General features: G+C 50.7%; 5 protein-coding genes across 5 annotated transcripts; 3 read left to right on the forward strand and 2 right to left on the reverse strand.

The window, feature by feature from the left end:
* Window positions 1–613: 613 nt before the first annotated feature.
* Window positions 614–2,635, reverse strand: N7496_011214 (uncharacterized protein; the record flags this gene model as incomplete). The annotated part of the gene is made up of 2 exons (XM_056704127.1): window positions 614–2,010; window positions 2,083–2,635. 2 exons carry the CDS (start codon window positions 2,633–2,635, stop codon window positions 614–616), a joined length of 1,950 nt encoding a protein of 649 aa, XP_056550087.1.
* Window positions 2,636–6,968: 4,333 nt separating this feature from the next.
* Window positions 6,969–8,262, forward strand: N7496_011215 (Rab geranylgeranyltransferase subunit beta BET2; the record flags this gene model as incomplete). Its single annotated transcript, XM_056704128.1, has 5 exons — window positions 6,969–7,067; window positions 7,144–7,429; window positions 7,497–7,948; window positions 8,041–8,165; window positions 8,220–8,262. 5 exons carry the CDS (start codon window positions 6,969–6,971, stop codon window positions 8,260–8,262), a joined length of 1,005 nt encoding a protein of 334 aa, XP_056550088.1.
* Window positions 8,263–8,887: 625 nt separating this feature from the next.
* Window positions 8,888–10,810, forward strand: N7496_011216 (uncharacterized protein; the record flags this gene model as incomplete). The annotated part of the gene is made up of 1 exon (XM_056704129.1): window positions 8,888–10,810. The coding sequence occupies one exon, from the start codon at window positions 8,888–8,890 to the stop codon at window positions 10,808–10,810; it is 1,923 nt and encodes a 640-aa protein (XP_056550089.1).
* A 636-nt stretch (window positions 10,811–11,446) lies between these two features.
* msh3 (mismatch repair protein MSH3) lies at window positions 11,447–14,952 on the forward strand (the record flags this gene model as incomplete). The annotated part of the gene is made up of 3 exons (XM_056704130.1): window positions 11,447–12,254; window positions 12,309–13,402; window positions 13,453–14,952. 3 exons carry the CDS (start codon window positions 11,447–11,449, stop codon window positions 14,950–14,952), a joined length of 3,402 nt encoding a protein of 1,133 aa, XP_056550090.1.
* A 406-nt stretch (window positions 14,953–15,358) lies between these two features.
* On the reverse strand, window positions 15,359–16,191 carry N7496_011218 (uncharacterized protein; the record flags this gene model as incomplete). The annotated part of the gene is made up of 2 exons (XM_056704131.1): window positions 15,359–15,487; window positions 15,556–16,191. 2 exons carry the CDS (start codon window positions 16,189–16,191, stop codon window positions 15,359–15,361), a joined length of 765 nt encoding a protein of 254 aa, XP_056550091.1.
* Window positions 16,192–17,634: the final 1,443 nt, after the last annotated feature.

Consider the following 17,634-nt stretch of genomic DNA (forward strand, 5'->3'; position numbering starts at 1 on the left):
GAAGGAGCAGCAGCATGAAAAGCAGATGACTCGATGGGGGGATATTTGAAATGCTGCCAAACAAGACACGAAGGGCAGCAGCGTATGACAGGACAAGATTCAGATAGACAAGAGATGAAGGAATGAAATAAGAGCCGTGTTTCGCCAGGGTCAGAGTGTACGGTGCGAAATCAACATGTACAACAAGCAAGAGAAGCGTAAACGGAGCATCAAGATGACAGTCATGTGAAGATGATGTGGGGGAAAAAATCGATGCCGGAGACGCCAAAATATGCACTCCGATGGGATGCTGGTCCGAGGCCGAAGAACGGCTCAGGGAAACCAAACAGCACCCAGTAGAGGGATGGGTAAAGAGATTGGGTAAAGAAAAATGAAAGATGATGCGAGATGTCTGTACTTCGTGGTCGCCATCAATCAACGACTGGTGATGCATTGCCCAAAAGGTGGCCAACGTCTCCTGTGGACAGATGCATAATCGGTCCAGTCGAAATGGTAAAGTGCCCTAATTGGATATGCCCGAGGCAAGTTCAAAGAGGGCGACACAAGTGCCGCATGTTTGATTTCGTAGAAGTCTTTCAAACAAGCCTGTAGGCAATCGTGAGGGATGCAGATTCTAAATCTTGATAGGTGACAGAGGCGGGCCAAGCTCCGGAAGCTGGGAGATGCTTCGAGTGTGTGTGATTTCAATGTTCTTCGGTTTAGCCTTTCGGCCCCGAGACGTCTCCGGGCGAGGCTTTTCTTCCTCAGACTTGGAGCTAGAGCCGGAAGAGACGGCTCGTTCGTGTTTAGATAAAGACTGGGAGGACGCAGCCTGGGCCTTGGCTTCTTTCTCTTCCACGGCCTTCCTCTCCATTTCGTCCATCTCCTTCTCCTTCTGGATGTACTCCTTCTCGGTCCAGCAACCCTGCCAGCAATTCTTCCAGTCACAGACCAAGAACTGGAAGCAGAAAGCATCGATCTTCATGCAAGGCTGGAAACAGATGCAGAGGTTGCGGTAGTCCATTTTGTTCTGATCGACGTAGGAGTGCAGGAGGTTAAGGTGGCAAGTGATGGCGAAGAGAAGGTAGTAGTTATAGGGTGGGAGCTTGGACAGCTCGTCCTTGAGCAGTTGCGGAGCGGTGGTGGCGCCCTCGCACTTCTCGGCGATCATATCCTGGGTGGCTTTCGGGAATAACTCGTCTGGCAATTCACGAAGCCAGGCCTTGAACAATGATCCAACCGTGTTGATATCGTAAAGATCCGGTACATCAAAGAGGCTGACGTCTAATTGAGAATCAAACCGCCTCTGCCAATGCTTCACCTCGCGTCCACTACCTGGTACTCGGTAGAGACCCTCTTCCTCGCAGCCCTTGTAATTGAGATAGTCGATGCAGCGGTAGGGAAGCGCTGGCATCCAAAACTCGGTCTTGTCCCGGCATCCATCCAACTTTTTCGCAATACGGGTCTTCCTCGCCTGCTCAATGAGGGGAAGGTTGATCACCGAGCACACATAGTTATCATCGTTGATCAGCTCCCGCTCATTCGTGCTACCACTCCTAGTGATCTTGCCGAAGAAGCCCTTGCCTGCCTTGCCAATGCGATCAGCCGCCCCGCTTGACGACTGCTTGAGATTGTTGAAGATTGCAGCCGATGCGCCAGAAACCTGGCTCAATGAGGCAGAATTCACCATGGACCCACCATGGCTCTTTTCCTTTCTGAGAGAAGCAGAATCCGTATATCGTGGGGGCGGATGCAATCCTCCTTCGACGGGGCGCTCAGGACGAGCGGTAGCTGAGCGCGGTGCGCTTGATACCTCTGTCGATTTGAACTCCTCCAACTTGGCCAAGCCAGTAGACGGTCGTCGACCGGCGGCTCGATTTCCGGACGATTCATCAACTCGAATAGATCGTGATCTGGTCAAAAGGTTTGCGAATCGGGGCTTGCTCTTCTTGAATGGCGCAGAATCCACCTCGGTATTGGTCTTCTTAGGGCCAATTGGTTGGGTGGTTTTGTCGCTAACACCGTTTCCGTCTGTAGTCATGCAGGGTTAGTCCGAGGTTCGCAAAGGGACGAGAGAGACTCGGGAATGACGGAAATACTCACTCTTCTCGCTTTCGCTTGCCTTGGCGAGGGCGCCAGGCAAGTCAGGAGTAGACTCGTAGAACTTCGGTGCCGTCTTCCTGTCTCTAGAGCTACCTCGGCTCTTGGGGGGTTCTGTGGAGTTCTCCGAGCTATCTGATCGCTGTGCTCGATGCGACGGCTTGGGTGCTTTTAGATTGCCGAAAAAGGATCTTGATGCGTCGCGGGCGTGTGAGGCCTTGCCGGAGTCTTTAGGAGAGGGGAAGTATTGAGGAATGGCAGTGAATCCGGGTGTGGAGGGTTCGGGGCCGAGTTCGGTGGCCGAAAGACCAGGGGACTTGGGTGCAAGGACCGGGCTGTTGCCCTTGCTGCTAGAATCCTGGGTGACGGGACGAATGGTAGCGCCCTTGAGGAACGGAGAGCTGGAGGGGGATTTTGGCGAGCGCGGCGTCAAGGGGCTGAGGCTATCAGAGCTCTGCGCCCCTGGGGAGAGAGGGGTGGACAATTTGCCGTTGCTAAAGTCGACCTTGAGAGACTTGAGGTCGAGATTAGGCACGGTGGAGTTGCGAGACGGCATGTTGGGCGACAATCGAGGAAGCCAGGCCTCAGTCGTATATGTGGAAGGTTCGAGGGGAGGAAAGAAAATCGCCGGGTCGTTGTGTCGCGTGAATGCGATATGGCCCAACTTTATTTGATCAGCTGTCGGGTATTCGACGTCAGCATGGGCGTCTAGGCGACCAGGATTGCGGCTGAGGCGTACGTGATGATCTCAGTGTCGACTGTGATTTGACAAGTTGAGTTGCACGTGTCGATGGCTTGTTGGAGCCGGTTATTTGCAAAGAATAGGGTTATGTTCAAAGACGGTTGTTTCCATCCGATAAAGGACAGGGTAAAAAAAAGGGCTATCGGGAGAGTGGATTCTAGAAAAACAAAGGTATGCCTAGTCAGTCAAGTCGATCATAGGAAGAAAAAAAAGAAGAAGCTGGGTTTGTCGAGAGTCTAAAAAAAGAACCAGTAACCCCGTATGGCACGATGGCTGAATGCAGGGGGACCACGGTGGTCAAAGGAGTGTCGCGATGTCTTTATCGAAGCAAGACCAGGCTCTGATCCACCGATACCATAGGAGGGTTCGCGCTCGCTCGAAACAAGGTACGACTCACCAACAAGTCCCTCATGATATGTTCCCACAAACTATCTTTTTGCGAAACCAATCCAGGCGAAGACTGAAGGCGTGAGGAGAGGAAGCAGTTGTGTAGGAGATGCGTGTTGTGGATGCGAGAACCAAGTTCGGGTTTCCCCCCCTCTTTTTCTGGCGTCTCGAGGATCGGAGGATCGGCAGGGCAGAAAGGCGACGTTTCAAGCGAGTCGCGGGACACTAAACTCAAGTGGTCTGAATCTGGAGAGAGGGAGTGAAATGGCAAACGATCGAGAAGACCCCCCTCAAGAAAAACGGTGTTGATCAAGGGGAAAGGAAGAATGGAGGGACGACCGTACGAAAAGTCCCCTATTGGACTTAGCGCTGGCGTAGCGGCTGCGTTAGCCAGGGAGAGAGCACCGACTATGACCCGTCAGGAAAGTGTCGAGGAAACCAGTCAGCCACGCTAACCTGTCCGGGAGATGGTGGCGGAGAGAAAAGGGATGCGAAAGAAGGACTCGGGAGTTGAGAGTCGAGAAGAGTCGGAAAGCTGCAAGATGCAAAATAATGCATGCGACGGGAGGGGGGAAAGAGAGGCTTAACGGGGTTGACGGACGAGGCGACCACGCATTCCTGATTATGCAAGGCCCCTAAGCCACTGGGGCCTATCAGTGAGGTTATCAGAGAAGAGTACTGACAGCGTCACAGTCTAAAAGGGGGAAAAGAAAGTCGGTGGGGATTCCCACTTTTGGCTTTAATTATCCCGGTTCATAATTCGTAGACTATACGGAGTGCATATTCTGGAGTACAGATAAGTACAACCCCAGTACTTTTCGCGAAAAGGTAGCCTGTACATTGTATGAAGGACTACTCCTAACTTGCTATCTGATACCATTTCTTAATAAAACGTCTTAAGGATTCTCGTCATACGACCAGGGACAACATAACATGCATCACCACTACTATACAGTATCTCTCGTTCTCGCAAGCCATGATCTCATGTGTCAATCACTGGTCTTGGGGGCCGTTCCATGGACATCACAGTGGAGTGTTTGGGGTTGTTCCAGGTACCATGACGAAAGATCAGCTATATACTTCATAGGTAATTACACAGCTATCCAGAGAATACTGGAGCTCCATGCTAAATAGGCAATGATCATGGCCGCTGACAATGCAGCTATACTCTTCTATCCCCATTTAGATCGGTATCGTCATCCGTCAAAGAAGTTCCAAAAAGTACTCTGTACAAACGGTGTACTGTCCTCGAGTCTGATCGGACACTCCCCACTAGCAACAGTCAAAGCCATTGGATCAAACAAACAGAGCCACGGGCGGGATGATGTGCGTGCCTTACGTTGCAGTTGGTCTTGTTCGTTGATTGGGTCGATCATCGAGCCCGAGTGGACCCCCATCCTGATCACTGATCACTGCCAAATCCCACCAGTCCGTGCCTGTCGCCGATTCCACGGTTGCGCTTGTCGCAGATGCTGGAACCGGACAAATCTGAATCACGGGAGCGAGCTATCAAACGAGGACGATACTGTTCCTGAATTCCTCTAATTTCTCGAAAAATCTCCGGGGGCAATTTATGCATTACTCTTGCGTCCATCTGCATCATCGAGATGTACATACTTCGGAATGTACGGGAGTATGTACACTTCAGGGGTAAGAACAATAAAAGAAAAAAAAAGAACGATAACCACGCGACTTCCTCTCCGCTGATCCAAATTCCTAGGATGTATACTCCGGACTCCATCGCATGCAAACAATAGGCTGGGCAACCTAACTAGGCCTCTACTTGTTAGACCCCAAATACTACGGGCAGTCGTCAGACAAAAACGTGTCCACGGCGCTTGCACCGGGCCCCATTGGCTCCACTTTTAGTTTCTTGCTTCATGGGCTGCTAAATTGCCTAGCTTGTCCGAGTTTCAGATTCTGTCCACTAACATTGTCCATCGCCCTGGAGAAGCGCTGCCCATGGCCCCTCTTCATTCATGGCTCGGATCCTACGCTAATCCAGAGTGGGGGTTGCACTTTTTTTTTTTAGGAATTGGAATCAACGAGAAACAATTATCTTGCTTGTCTAACCCCGTGTCACGGTGTGCCCGGAGGAGGTGAGAAACTCTCCGGTTTGTCCGGAGAGTTACTCGATGTATGCAGAGTAGTGAGATTGTAGATGCCTGGATGGTAAGATGTAGATATATATGTAGCGTGAAGACGAGTCGCTTAAAGAGAGTCAGGTACCTTGAAAGATGCGGTGTACGAATCCCTGCTCATTCGTCGATTGTATTGATTGATTATAATGAAAATCCACAGCAATCAAATTTTAATCATCAGGCACTTGGATATTGACAATCGTTTATCAGGTACCAGCAAGAACCCCCGTTAGTCTTCTATCCATAACCTCAACCGAAATGAGCCACTTGCAGCAGGATGGCAACGCAAAGGCCGTCGTGGTGGCAAATCAAGGTGCTTAACCTCGCTTGTTAAATTTTAATCTTAAACAAGGAACACATAGCATTTCAACGTCTATCCATTGTAGAATACCAGAATAACTTACCCGACCCTAGCCTTATTCTTCGGTTCGGCTGGGACCCATCAACGGTTTCTATTTCTATTTCTTGTACGGAGCAGTTTTCCTCCCTCGGCTTATCTTCGTGGCTGCATTTTGCGACCGGGGAATTCGATTTGTTTCTATTTAATCCCTCGGCCATGGCGGTGGTTCTCCGGTCCACTCGGCCTGCCACCCGCACGTCCTGGAGATCTCCCTCGTCTGAAACATGGCAGAAATTCTAAGACTAGCGCCGGGGGCACGCTCACCTCGGTGCACCGAGCAATCTGCAGTGCGACTTCAGGGGAGAACCCACTTGTACAGTCATCGGTGGGACTCGGACAGAATGGAAGCTAGGCTAGTTCTGGGTTGACATGGAGATCAACCGTCGTGACTCGTGTGCCTTGGAGCTTGAGATACATGCTGTAGATGCATGGGCAAATCAGGCGGGAGTATAGATATGACGACTCGGTTTCATCTCGAGTTCCTCGTTAATATCGGCGACTAACTAGATAATATCAACTTGAATTCAACTATGCTATTCCTTGCTTGGAGCAACTCCCAACAATACCTGGAATGTAGAAATGGTGTTCTCCAAGAACATGCATCTCGGATCGCGATATATCTCCAACGTCATCTCAATGCTGCATGCATACCATAAAAGGACAACATTTTCAAATGATTTCTACAAAGCATTATCGGAGGACTTGATCCAATTGCAGAAAGCCGGCCACATTTGATTAGATTTTCAATCAATCCATGCAATATCTAGTCTTACTACAAGAATTGTTGAATCGTCCTCCATACCACTACTCCTTGCAATAGACTCGAGGTCACGTGCATTTCATCACACACCGCCTCAGACACCGCTTTACTACAGACGTCCATTGGATACACCGCCCTCGAATCCGATCACGTGGACACACAGGCATTAAAAAACGCGATCCATCATCGCCAGATGTTTTCTCAGCCACAATTCCCCTCCCTGTAACCCGCTCCAGTCCCGTGGCTCTCCGACACAGCCCTTGGTGGCGCTCCCCAATGCATCTTAGCTTGGTGACAGCTATGCTCACATCCTCTCATTAATTTATTAACCTCAAGCACAAGGGCATCCACTGATCAAGCTTTTTTTTGACTAACCTGCCCTGTCACCCCCTCTTTTCTTGCAAAAAAAGCCCCCTCGCCAGACCCTGAACGCGTCAGAACGCGTCTACCACACATCCAATGGCGCTTGTCTCAGGCCCAGGTAGAGCGGGTGGCATCTCGTCAGACCAGGAGCTACACATCTCGAAGCATGTGGCTTACATCAAAAACCTGGACACTGTGCGTGCTTAATTTATTTTCTTACTGGTGCTGCCAGGTCATACGGTAGGAAGCATGATTAACCAAGTGATTATAGCGGAAAGATGAACTGGAATATTGGCTCACTGAGCACCTACGCCTCAATGGTGTCTACTGGGGACTGACTGCTCTCCATCTGCTTGGTCATCCTGATGCATTACCCCGCAATGAGACCATTGACTTCGTGCTCTCCTGCCAGAAAGATAATGGAGGATTTGGTGCTGCCCCTGGCCACGATGCTCACATGCTCTACACCGTCTCTGCAATCCAAATTCTGGTCACCGTTGATGCAGTGGACGAGCTAGAGAAGCGTGGTCTTGGGGGCAAGCAGAAAGTTGGTGCATGTATGTTCCTCTCTACCAATCTGATCTTGATGTATTTATTTTTTGATACTAACTCAAGCGAATCTAGTCATCGCCAGTCTGCAGAACAAAGAAGACGGCTCGTTCATGGGAGACCAGTGGGGCGAGACCGATACCCGTTTCCTCTACGGAGCACTCAATGCCTTATCGCTTCTGGGCCTCCTTGACCTTGTCGATATTCCCAAGGCGGTTTCTTATATACAAAGCTGTGAAAACTTTGATGGAGCCTACGGAGTTACCCCCGGCGCAGAATCCCATTCAGGACAAGTCTTCACATGTGTTGGAGCATTGACTATTGCTGGCCGCCTAGATCTAGTGAACAAGGATCGTCTGGGGGCATGGCTGAGCGAACGACAGATTGACAAGGGTGGCTTTAATGGCCGTCCCGAGAAACTACCAGATGCCTGTTATGCTTGGTGGGTCGGGTCTAGCCTGGCCATGATTGACCGCCTTCATTGGATTGATGGCAAGAAGCTTGCCTCTTTCGTTTTGCAATGCCAGGTTCGTGCTTTCCCAGAATTGTTTATTTATTTATTTATTTATTTATTTTTTTTTACGATATTTTATTTTTAATTTACACTAACATGATGCAGGACCCTGAAGCTGGTGGCTTTGCTGATCGCCCTGGGAATATGGTTGATGTTTATCATACTCACTTTGGCATTGCTGGCCTGAGCCTCTTAGGATTGGAGGGACTACAAGAAGTCGACCCTGTCTAGTATGTGATGCTTCTCACCCTTGGTTCTGATCAATTGACTGACTGATATATTAGCTGCATGCCCAAATCTGTCATTGCACGATGCTTTGCCAAGTGAAGAGGTGTATCATCTACACATCTTTCTCCATCTTTCTCCATCCCTCCTGCCATCTAATAACCCATTGATCTTCTTTTCCATGAACTATGGGATACAAGGCAGGAGGAGAGCAATGTCCACTTTGACTTATTCCGCTTCATACCATCCCACAATGGCCTAAAGGCTATTAAGACATCGTGGCACATACCATTCACCCTTGTACCTCCTCTCATGTCTACCTAAAGAAATACCCAAGATATCCAATATCACTTCGATTCAATTGAACCCAACCCGAAGACTCCATTCAAAGGCTTCCAGCTCGTTTGCTGTCCCACAGGCTGTACCGAACTTGACCGTTCCCTTTTTGGCCTGGTGTATACGCGCGGATGCCTCGATACCTCGATTCGACGGCCTGGCCCCGTTTGGGACCCTCCCAATCCGTGGATACCTCAACCCAGCGTTGGTTTGTTTACCCTCTTGCTGGATTGGGTATGACATTCTTTCCCTTCTTCTGGGCTTCATTTCTACCCTTGCTCCTTCACCCCCCTTCTTGGTTTCTCGAAGCTTTGCATCAAGACACCACTTCTCCATCTCGTTACTGCAAGTAGCTGTCCCTTCAAGCATCCTCCTAGCGGGTGCCGCAAGGATGGCAACGATGGATAGCTCAAGCCTTCTCTGCACACTCTGCCCTGGCCAGCCAACCTTCAGTGATAAGTCTCATCTCCTGACCCATGTCGCATCGAAGGCACATTTGTCCCATCAGTTCAAGCTAGGCGTTCGGAGCCACCAGGAACCAGACATCGCTCAGCTCGTTGCAGCGTACAATCATTGGTTTGAAACCAACAACATTGCCGGCTTGCTTGCTGATCGAATGTCGGCCAGAAAGGACAACAAGAACAAGAGAAGACCGCGTGGACGACAGACATCATCCACCCAGAGCACCTTGACAACCCCTCTTCCAACCGAAGCTGATGATGCAGATGTGATTGAAGGCACCATGCCGACCCCTCTTCCAATCCAGGGTCCTGTCCCAGATTCGCTGCTACAAGGCACCTCGGCTAACCCAGCCACCCTGACAACCCCCCTTCTAGCTGATGACGTTGACGCGAATGCGAATCAGAAAGAGCCAGATGATTTCCCAGACTACATTGATCCTCGCCTGCGCCAGCCCTACAACCCTGTCCACCAGCATGAATTGGCGCCCGAGGAGGCTATTGGCGGTGGTTTCTACTCTGTTACGCAATCTCCATCTCTTCGCACCGCAGGTCTCCAACCGACCGACTTCGTAACTCCTTTGGCTAACTCTGTCGTCCGTCGTACCGCTGGATCTGCCAAAAATTCTCCGGCTGGCGAAGTCGACCGCGTTGATACTGCCTCGACTAACAAACACCCTGGATCGACGAACTGGGCAAGCCAAGGCCCCATTGCTGATGACCTCGCAAGCCAGAATGCCTCTCTGCCCTCGACCCCGAACGTGTTTCACCCTGCAGCTTCGCTCGCACAGGAAATCGAAGCCGATGACAGAGCTCGTGAGTTGGCAAGACTGAAGGGTCTTGTGTTGCCCGGAATGGACGTCTTCGATGCGGCCACGGAGCAAATGCGACGAACGCGCAATCAGAAAAAAGACGGGACTATTGTGAAACAGCTGGAAAAGACTTCTCGGCTCGTACAACCCACTGAACAGATCTTCACTCCTACTGGAGTATTCGTGAAGTCCCGTGTCATTTCCGGCAACGCAGACGATGATAGCCCTGTGGAGGGCGAGTCTCCAATTCCGAAGAAGGGTGCGGCCCGCGGCAAACGGGGCATACTGCGGGACAACGACCCCAACATTCTACTCGGCAAGGGCAGAAAGCGTGTCAAGAGAGACGTGAGCCAGGAGCAGAGCACGGAGTCTTTGGATGACGTTGAACGGGACACGTTCATCTATCGCAATGGTCCTTTCGGAGCGGCCCATCAGCGTCAAGATGAAGATCTGGGGCTGACTACACAAGCACTCCAAAAGAGACGCCGGGCTGGGTTCACTGTCTACAAGGATGCTGAGGAAGAGGATGAACATATGGATCAGACTGTTGAAGACAACCACACACAGCAAGCTCCTCGTGTGACCCTGACTCCTGGAGATACCTTGGCTGCTCGACGAACCTTTACTTTGGCTCAACTTGACATGACTAACAATTCGAACATTTCATACAACCATGGACATACAACAGAGACAGAGCAAAGCACTGAAGCGATCCTGGACACTCTTGTTCATCCTGCATCACCGCGGTGGGATTCGATGACGCCAATTGTGAATAGAAGCGACGATCACATGAACGACTATCCGCTTCCTTACCTCTCTGATCAGACATCGCCCAACGATTTCAATCTCAATGACCATGAAGGATATTACTGGAACCCTTTGCGTGGTCCTCGTCCTCCGGAGACGATCGCGTTTGCCAGTTCTTCGGACAATGAGGAGGAACAGACAATGGCTGGCTGGGGTGGATGGACCTCTGCGTCACGGGCTATCTCCTCTGACGCCACCATCTCAGAGGACCTTTACCCCCCACCCACTCACCTGTGACTTCATCGCTAGACACGGGCTCGCCTACATTTTTGCAGCGTTTCTGCGTTTCACATTGTTTAAAAGGCATACATACATACTTCGGGAGAGCGATATCATGCATCACAACTAGAGCGGCGTTCTCATGACCTTTAAGATGCATGCAACCTTCATTATCTTCTCTCTCATCATTCTCTTTGCGACACTTCTTTCGGGGCATTGAAAATGGCATGGATATGATCTTTTTTTCACGGACAGCCAACCGTGATGTATGTAGCACAATTAGCCTTACAATGGATAATTCCTTATGAAAAGTCTTTCTGGAATACAGTAGATCTCAAGCTAGAATTCGAGTTGATAGAAGCATTTAACACCACCAGATCAGCTTTTAAATAATTATCATATGGAAGTTGAATCGCTGCATCCATAGTTATGTAGTTCCCTGTGGCGGGCGGCCGCGAAGGTGCTGACTCAGCAACTAATTAACGCCCATCGCGTCTCCAACGCGTCAAGCTTGGCGAATGCGGAGTTCAGTGCCAACTGACAAGGCACAATCACAGCATCATAATTATCCTACAGTCTTTCGATACACCCGAATCTGATCCTTCCCATTTTGATACATTCCGATCGATTCCCAAACCGGGACCGCTGGGCACGATGGCGCCCCATTCCTCCCAATCCTCCGCACCTTCTCCGTCCTTGAAACGAAAGCAAGCGACCATCTCGAGCTTTTTCACGCAAAAGCCGTCCTCGACTCCGAAGCCTGTCACGAGAAGCACCGAGTCTATCGCAGAAAAGACATCAAAGAAGAGAGCCGCCTCGCCTGCAGAACCAACTCCCGAGCGGAAACGAGCTGCCTCTATACAAGACCATGACGAGGATGAGGATGATATTGTGGTACCGCCTTCAAAACGAGCTAGAACAGATGGCTCCGTCATAGAAAAGGCCAAGACAGCTCCAGCTCAAGCCCAGGCAGAAGTCCCCCTCAACACGGCCTCTCAACTTAGTAGCAGCCAGCGTACCGACATCTTCAAGTTCCAGAGCTCGCCCGCCACTGCGCTGAGCAAAGAAACTGAGGACCCAGAGGAGGTCGAGCGAAGGAAAGAAAAAGAGAAACTACACCAGAAGTTTGTGCGGAAGCTCGGCGGGCCTGATTGTCTGATTGGGATTGGAAGGGCTGCGGCCAGCGATCTCGGTGGCGCTGCGGGCGAGGCCGAAGGAGAGGAAGAAGAAGACGATGAGCCCGCACCACCGCCACCTACAAAGGGCAAAGGTGCTGCGAAGAAGGGTGGTAGCAAGCTTACGCCTATGGAGAAGCAAGTCATTGAGATTAAGCGCAACCATATGGACACCGTACTGGTTATCGAGGTTGGATATAAGTTCCGGTTCTTTGGCGAGGATGCGCGCATTGCGGCGAAGGAGCTTGGGATTGTGTGTATCCCGGGAAAATTCCGATTTGATGAGCGTATGTCTATCCTCTCCTGCGAGTCATGATGAGGTCTAACCTGATTATCTACAGATCCTTCCGAGGCACACCTCGACCGCTTTGCATCCGCCAGTATCCCCGTACACCGGCTCCATGTACATGTGAAACGCCTGATTACGGCGGGCCACAAGGTTGGCGTTGTGCGGCAGATTGAAACGGCAGCGCTCAAGGCTGCGGGCGATAATCGCAATGCACCCTTTGTCCGCAAGTTGACCAACTTGTATACCAAGGGAACCTACATTGACGACGTCGAGGGCCTTGAAGGTCCGGCTGCCGCGGCCGGTGGCGCGTCACCAGCAACTGGGTACATGCTCTGCATCACTGAGACGAATGCCAAGGGCTGGGGCAATGATGAGCGGGTGCATGTCGGTGTCGTTGCCGTTCAACCTGCCACGGGTGACGTGATCTATGATGACTTTGAAGATGGGTTCATGCGCAGCGAGATCGAAACTCGGCTGTTGCACATTGCGCCTTGTGAGATTTTGATTGTGGGGGAGATGTCAAAAGCGAGCGAGAAGCTCGTACGGCACTTGTCCGGGAGCAAAATGAATGTCTTTGGAGATGCGGTGCGCCTTGAGCGGGCTCCGAAGAAGAAGACTGCAGCTGCCGAGGCGCATAGTCATGTTTCCGGCTTCTATGCTGGGAAGATGAAAGCTACCGGCACCGAAGAGGATGTGCAGGCAGTCAAACTGCTTCAGAATGTGCTTGAATTGCCGGAGCATGTCACCGTCTGTCTTTCTGCTATGATTGAACATATGACCGAGTACGGACTCGAACATGTCTTTGATCTGACAAAGTACTTCCAGCCGTTCTCGGCTCGGTCACATATGCTCTTGAATGGAAACACTTTGGTCAGTCTGGAGATCTATCAAAACCAGACTGATCACTCAGCCAAGGGTAGTCTGTTTTGGACGTTGGATAGGACACAAACGCGATTTGGACAGCGGTTGCTCCGGCGCTGGGTTGGAAGACCGTTGCTTGATAAAGTACGACTTGAAGAGCGAACTGATGCGATCGAGGAGCTCACCAATCCTGTTCGCACTGTGATCGTGGAGCGAGTGAAAAGACTACTGAGTAAGATCAAGAGTGACTTGGAAAAGAGCTTGATTCGTATCTACTACGGCAAGGTATGTACGCTCTGTATACTAGATGTCTTCAACTGCTAACAACTTTCAAGTGTACTCGCCCAGAGCTTCTCACCGTTCTACAAACCATGCAGACAATTGCAATGGAATTCGCCGATGTCAATTCCCCAGCCGACACAGGGTTTGAATCCTCGCTGATTAGCGAAGCGATTGCCTCCCTTCCAACAATCTTGTCAGATATCACCCGCTTCTTGGACAAGATTAACCTCCACGCCGCCCGGAACGATGACAAGTACTCATTCTTCCGCGAAGAGGAGGAGACGGAGGAGATTGGCGAAGAAAAGCTCGGAATCGCTAGTATCGAACACGAGCTGCAAGAGCATCTCTCCGTGGCGAGTGAGCGTCTGCAAAGGAAGGGAGTCAAGTATGCGACAGTGTCCGGTATCGAATACCTTATCGAGATCGAGAACAACTCTTTAGCCATCAAAAAGGTTCCAGCGTCTTGGATTAAGGTCAGCGGAACGAAAAAGGTTTCAAGATTTCACACGCCAGAAGTGATCCAGCTTATCCGTCAACGTGATCAGCACAAGGAAGCCCTGGCTGCAGCGTGCGACAAGGCTTTCGCGGCTCTCCTCGGCGATATCGCGACCCAGTACCAATCCTTCCGTGACTGTGTCCAGTCCCTCGCAACGCTGGACTGTCTCCTCTCCCTTGCTGTCATTGCCCAACAACCTGGCTATGTCAAGCCAGAATTTACCGAACGACCATGTCTCCACGTTGAACAGGGCCGGCACCCGATGGTGGAACGCATCCTCACAGACACTTACGTCCCCAACGACACCAACCTCGACCCGGACGGCACACGAGCACTCCTCGTCACCGGTCCCAACATGGGCGGAAAATCCAGCTACGTGCGCCAGGTCGCTCTCATCGCAATCATGGGCCAAATAGGCTCCTACGTACCCGCAGCCTCCGCCAAGCTAGGCCTCCTCGACGCAGTTTTCACCCGTATGGGCGCCTTTGACAACATGCTCGCCGGCGAATCAACCTTCATGGTCGAACTCTCGGAAACAGCCGATATCCTCAAGCAAGCCACGCCACGCTCCTTGGTTATCCTCGACGAGCTAGGCCGGGGTACCTCGACACACGACGGCGTCGCCATTGCCCAGGCCGTACTGGACTATATGGTTCGAAACATCCGCTCACTGACACTCTTCATCACGCACTACCAACACCTCTCGCGGATGGTGCGCTCATTCCCGAATAAAGAGCTGCGCAATGTGCACATGCGATTCACAGAGTCTGGCGGCAAGAATGGAGACGAAGAAATCACATTCTTGTATGAAGTTGCCGAAGGTGTAGCCCATCGGAGTTATGGGCTGAACGTGGCACGGTTGGCGAATTTGCCGACGTCCGTGTTGGAGGTGGCGAAGACTAAGAGTGCGGAGTTGGAGGAGTCGATTAAGAGGAAGAGGGTGGCTGCACTTGCTGGAGCTGTTGGTCGAGTTGTGGAGGTGAAGGGTGGAGGTGATGGTGCTTCTGCAGAGGATGAACTGGTTGAGCGGCTGCTTGCTAGTGCTGATCAGTTGTAGACTTATAGGGGTGGATTGGATGTTGGAATTGTACAGTTATTTCGGTATGGATATGGGGATCTGGTGTTAATATTCCCCAAATGTATTCTTGATCTTGACATCGCGGCTAAGGCCATAAAATTCAATATTACTGTTGAGTTTGATGACAACTTGATAACCGGGAGTTCCTATGTTTGAATGTAAAATCAAAAACTAGAATATAATCCTTGATCTTGTTGATCATTCGAATCTCGCTGTCACGCCTGGGGAGCATTGGGGAATCGGACCTGGATCCAGTGTTGCTCGAAGGAGGGGACGTAGGGGGAGTGCGGAAACTGATGGGTTCTCAAAGAATGGAGTATTCTGTGAGATTGCAAGGTCTTATATTGACCTCGCAAACAGAATGATCTCTCATTCTTAATTACCCTCACCAAGCGGGGTGATTTGAGAGGGACACCCATGTGCCCCTCATCTTCTTCCTGAACTTCTCTAACACAGTCCTGCTGATCTCGATTCCGTCCTCGAAGACGACCCGTCGTATTCCCGGGTAGCGGTCCTAACACAAGCAACAGCAAGGTTAGCAACGGTACTCTCAAATCCTCAACTTAAACAGAGAACACAAACCTTAATGATCCCCGCAAGCTGTGCCATCACTTGACGCTGTGGGGGCCTCGTAGACGGTCCGCACATGACGTACTGGTTCGATTGACCAGTACGGAACCTGCACAACTTGACCTCGATCCTGGAGAGATTGGGCGCTTTGATAACCGGGATCGAGACTAGCGCCTCACTCTGATCTAGATAGATCACCAGCTTGTGCAGCTTGGGGAAAGTCAACCCCCGGAAGAGTCGATCTGCCCACGGCTGATCTCGAGGGCGGACAACCATCAGGTTTGCCTCCAGCACCAGATCCGCGTAGAACTGGCGCCGGTCCGCCTTGACCACGACAAACCGCTGGACGAGCGAGGTGTCGAAGGGACCCTCGTCAATCAGGTATCCATGCAAGTGCAAGGGAATGCCCTTGGCTGGGGTTGGGTTCCCCCAGAACAGGCGCATGGCGTGCATGTGCCAGTATTTGTTGACCAGACTGCAGTACTGGAGGGACTGCAGGTCGGTGAACCCGAGGGGATTGCCCGGGCTGGAGAGTCGCTGTTTGCCCGCGAAGTACTCCAGGATCTTGGACATAAGCTCAGGGAGGGCGAAAACCCGCTGAGCGGCGGAATGGAAGGAGGAGGGGGTGGAGTTGGATATTTCCTTCATCATGAGAACATAGGCTAGCGTTGATCATATAAGAGAGGCCAGTAACTTGAGAAAGCAAGTAGATCTAGCTTCAATACTTGAAGCATAGACATGGACATGGCAAGTTGCCTGCCCACGTCGATTCCCTTTTTGAGAAGGCCGTGGAAAAGCCAAGCCAGATCTCTTTCTCTCAAGTTTCTATTCGAAATCCTTTTCAGAGACAGGAAGGTAACTCACCGTATCAGAAGGCTGTGCCTGAGGGCACTCTGGGGGTTGGCCGGATGAACTCATGCTGTGGTGCGCCAAGTGTAGGGTGCGAGGTAAGTGAGGTTGGGGTGACGGGAGAGAAGGGACGTTGGAGGGGGAAAGGTGGAGGGGAAAAAAAGGGACGAAGAGAGGATGGGAGGCTGTTTATAAAGGTCACCGGGGGAAGTCACAGATTCTGGCGGACTCTGAGAGAAAGTGAATGTGACGATGACATCGTTGTAGGCAACGGTGCGGAAACTTCAGGTTCACACGGAAAGCACAAGAACCAGGTGACGCTGCCTTTGCCTAGGATTCGTCGGAAGTTTGATTGAGAAACATAACTGTTCAAGTCTCCCGTTTGGATTTGTTTCTTTGACGGCCTAGATATACAATCTACGCCGTTTTAACCTCGAAACCGTATACTTCTGACCAAGGCTGTATCATTTTGCTGAATTGATAGTGCAGGGGCGGTGCCTAGCACGAACCACCAGACTTCACAGATGATTAGTATCATTGTATAATAGGAGCATCGAGATAGGGACTTAAATATAAACATGATACAGTATTTTCAATTCTAGCTATTCAGGTACCGGTCTCACAGTGGACACTCTACATATGCCATTGCCTACGCCATGCACGCTTATTACACATTTCAGAAGACCGGATATCTGCTATATAAATGGACATCAGATGTGGAATCTAGTCCATGGCATGAGCTAGGTTGCAAGCTGTTGGATGGCGAGCACGGATACGCATGGGAGAGGCTATTCAAGACTATAAAAAGGACCAAGTAGTATATTTAGAGTTCTACAATTGAAGCTCCTAATAATATACATCGATTTCTTGAAAGGATTATGTGGATTTCGTCGCCTGAGCCGTAGAGACTGACCTACCCATTGAGTACTTCTATATACTGATGGCGTGCCTCTAGAAATGCTGCCTAAGTCCCTTGTTAATACTGGAGTCGTTTTTATACTAAGTGATTATAAGAGTATGGAATGGACCCTGAGAGAAGAATTGTTAATAGAAGGTTTATGCTTGGAAGGACATCTAAGATTCTCCTTTTCTATTGATATTCACCATCTACTAGACAATTGACTTCTCAACAATATATCCCTGTGTCGACTGACTGTAGAGATCCTGATAGTTGTAGATTCTGACGATTGTCAGGGACTTTGGGTGCCTTGTAAGGGCTTTTAGTTAAGTAAACATCAAGGC

Source organism: Penicillium cataractarum (assembly GCF_028827025.1).
Source record: "Penicillium cataractarum strain IBT 29864 chromosome Unknown utg000009l, whole genome shotgun sequence".
NCBI classification, from domain to species: domain Eukaryota; kingdom Fungi; phylum Ascomycota; class Eurotiomycetes; order Eurotiales; family Aspergillaceae; genus Penicillium; species Penicillium cataractarum.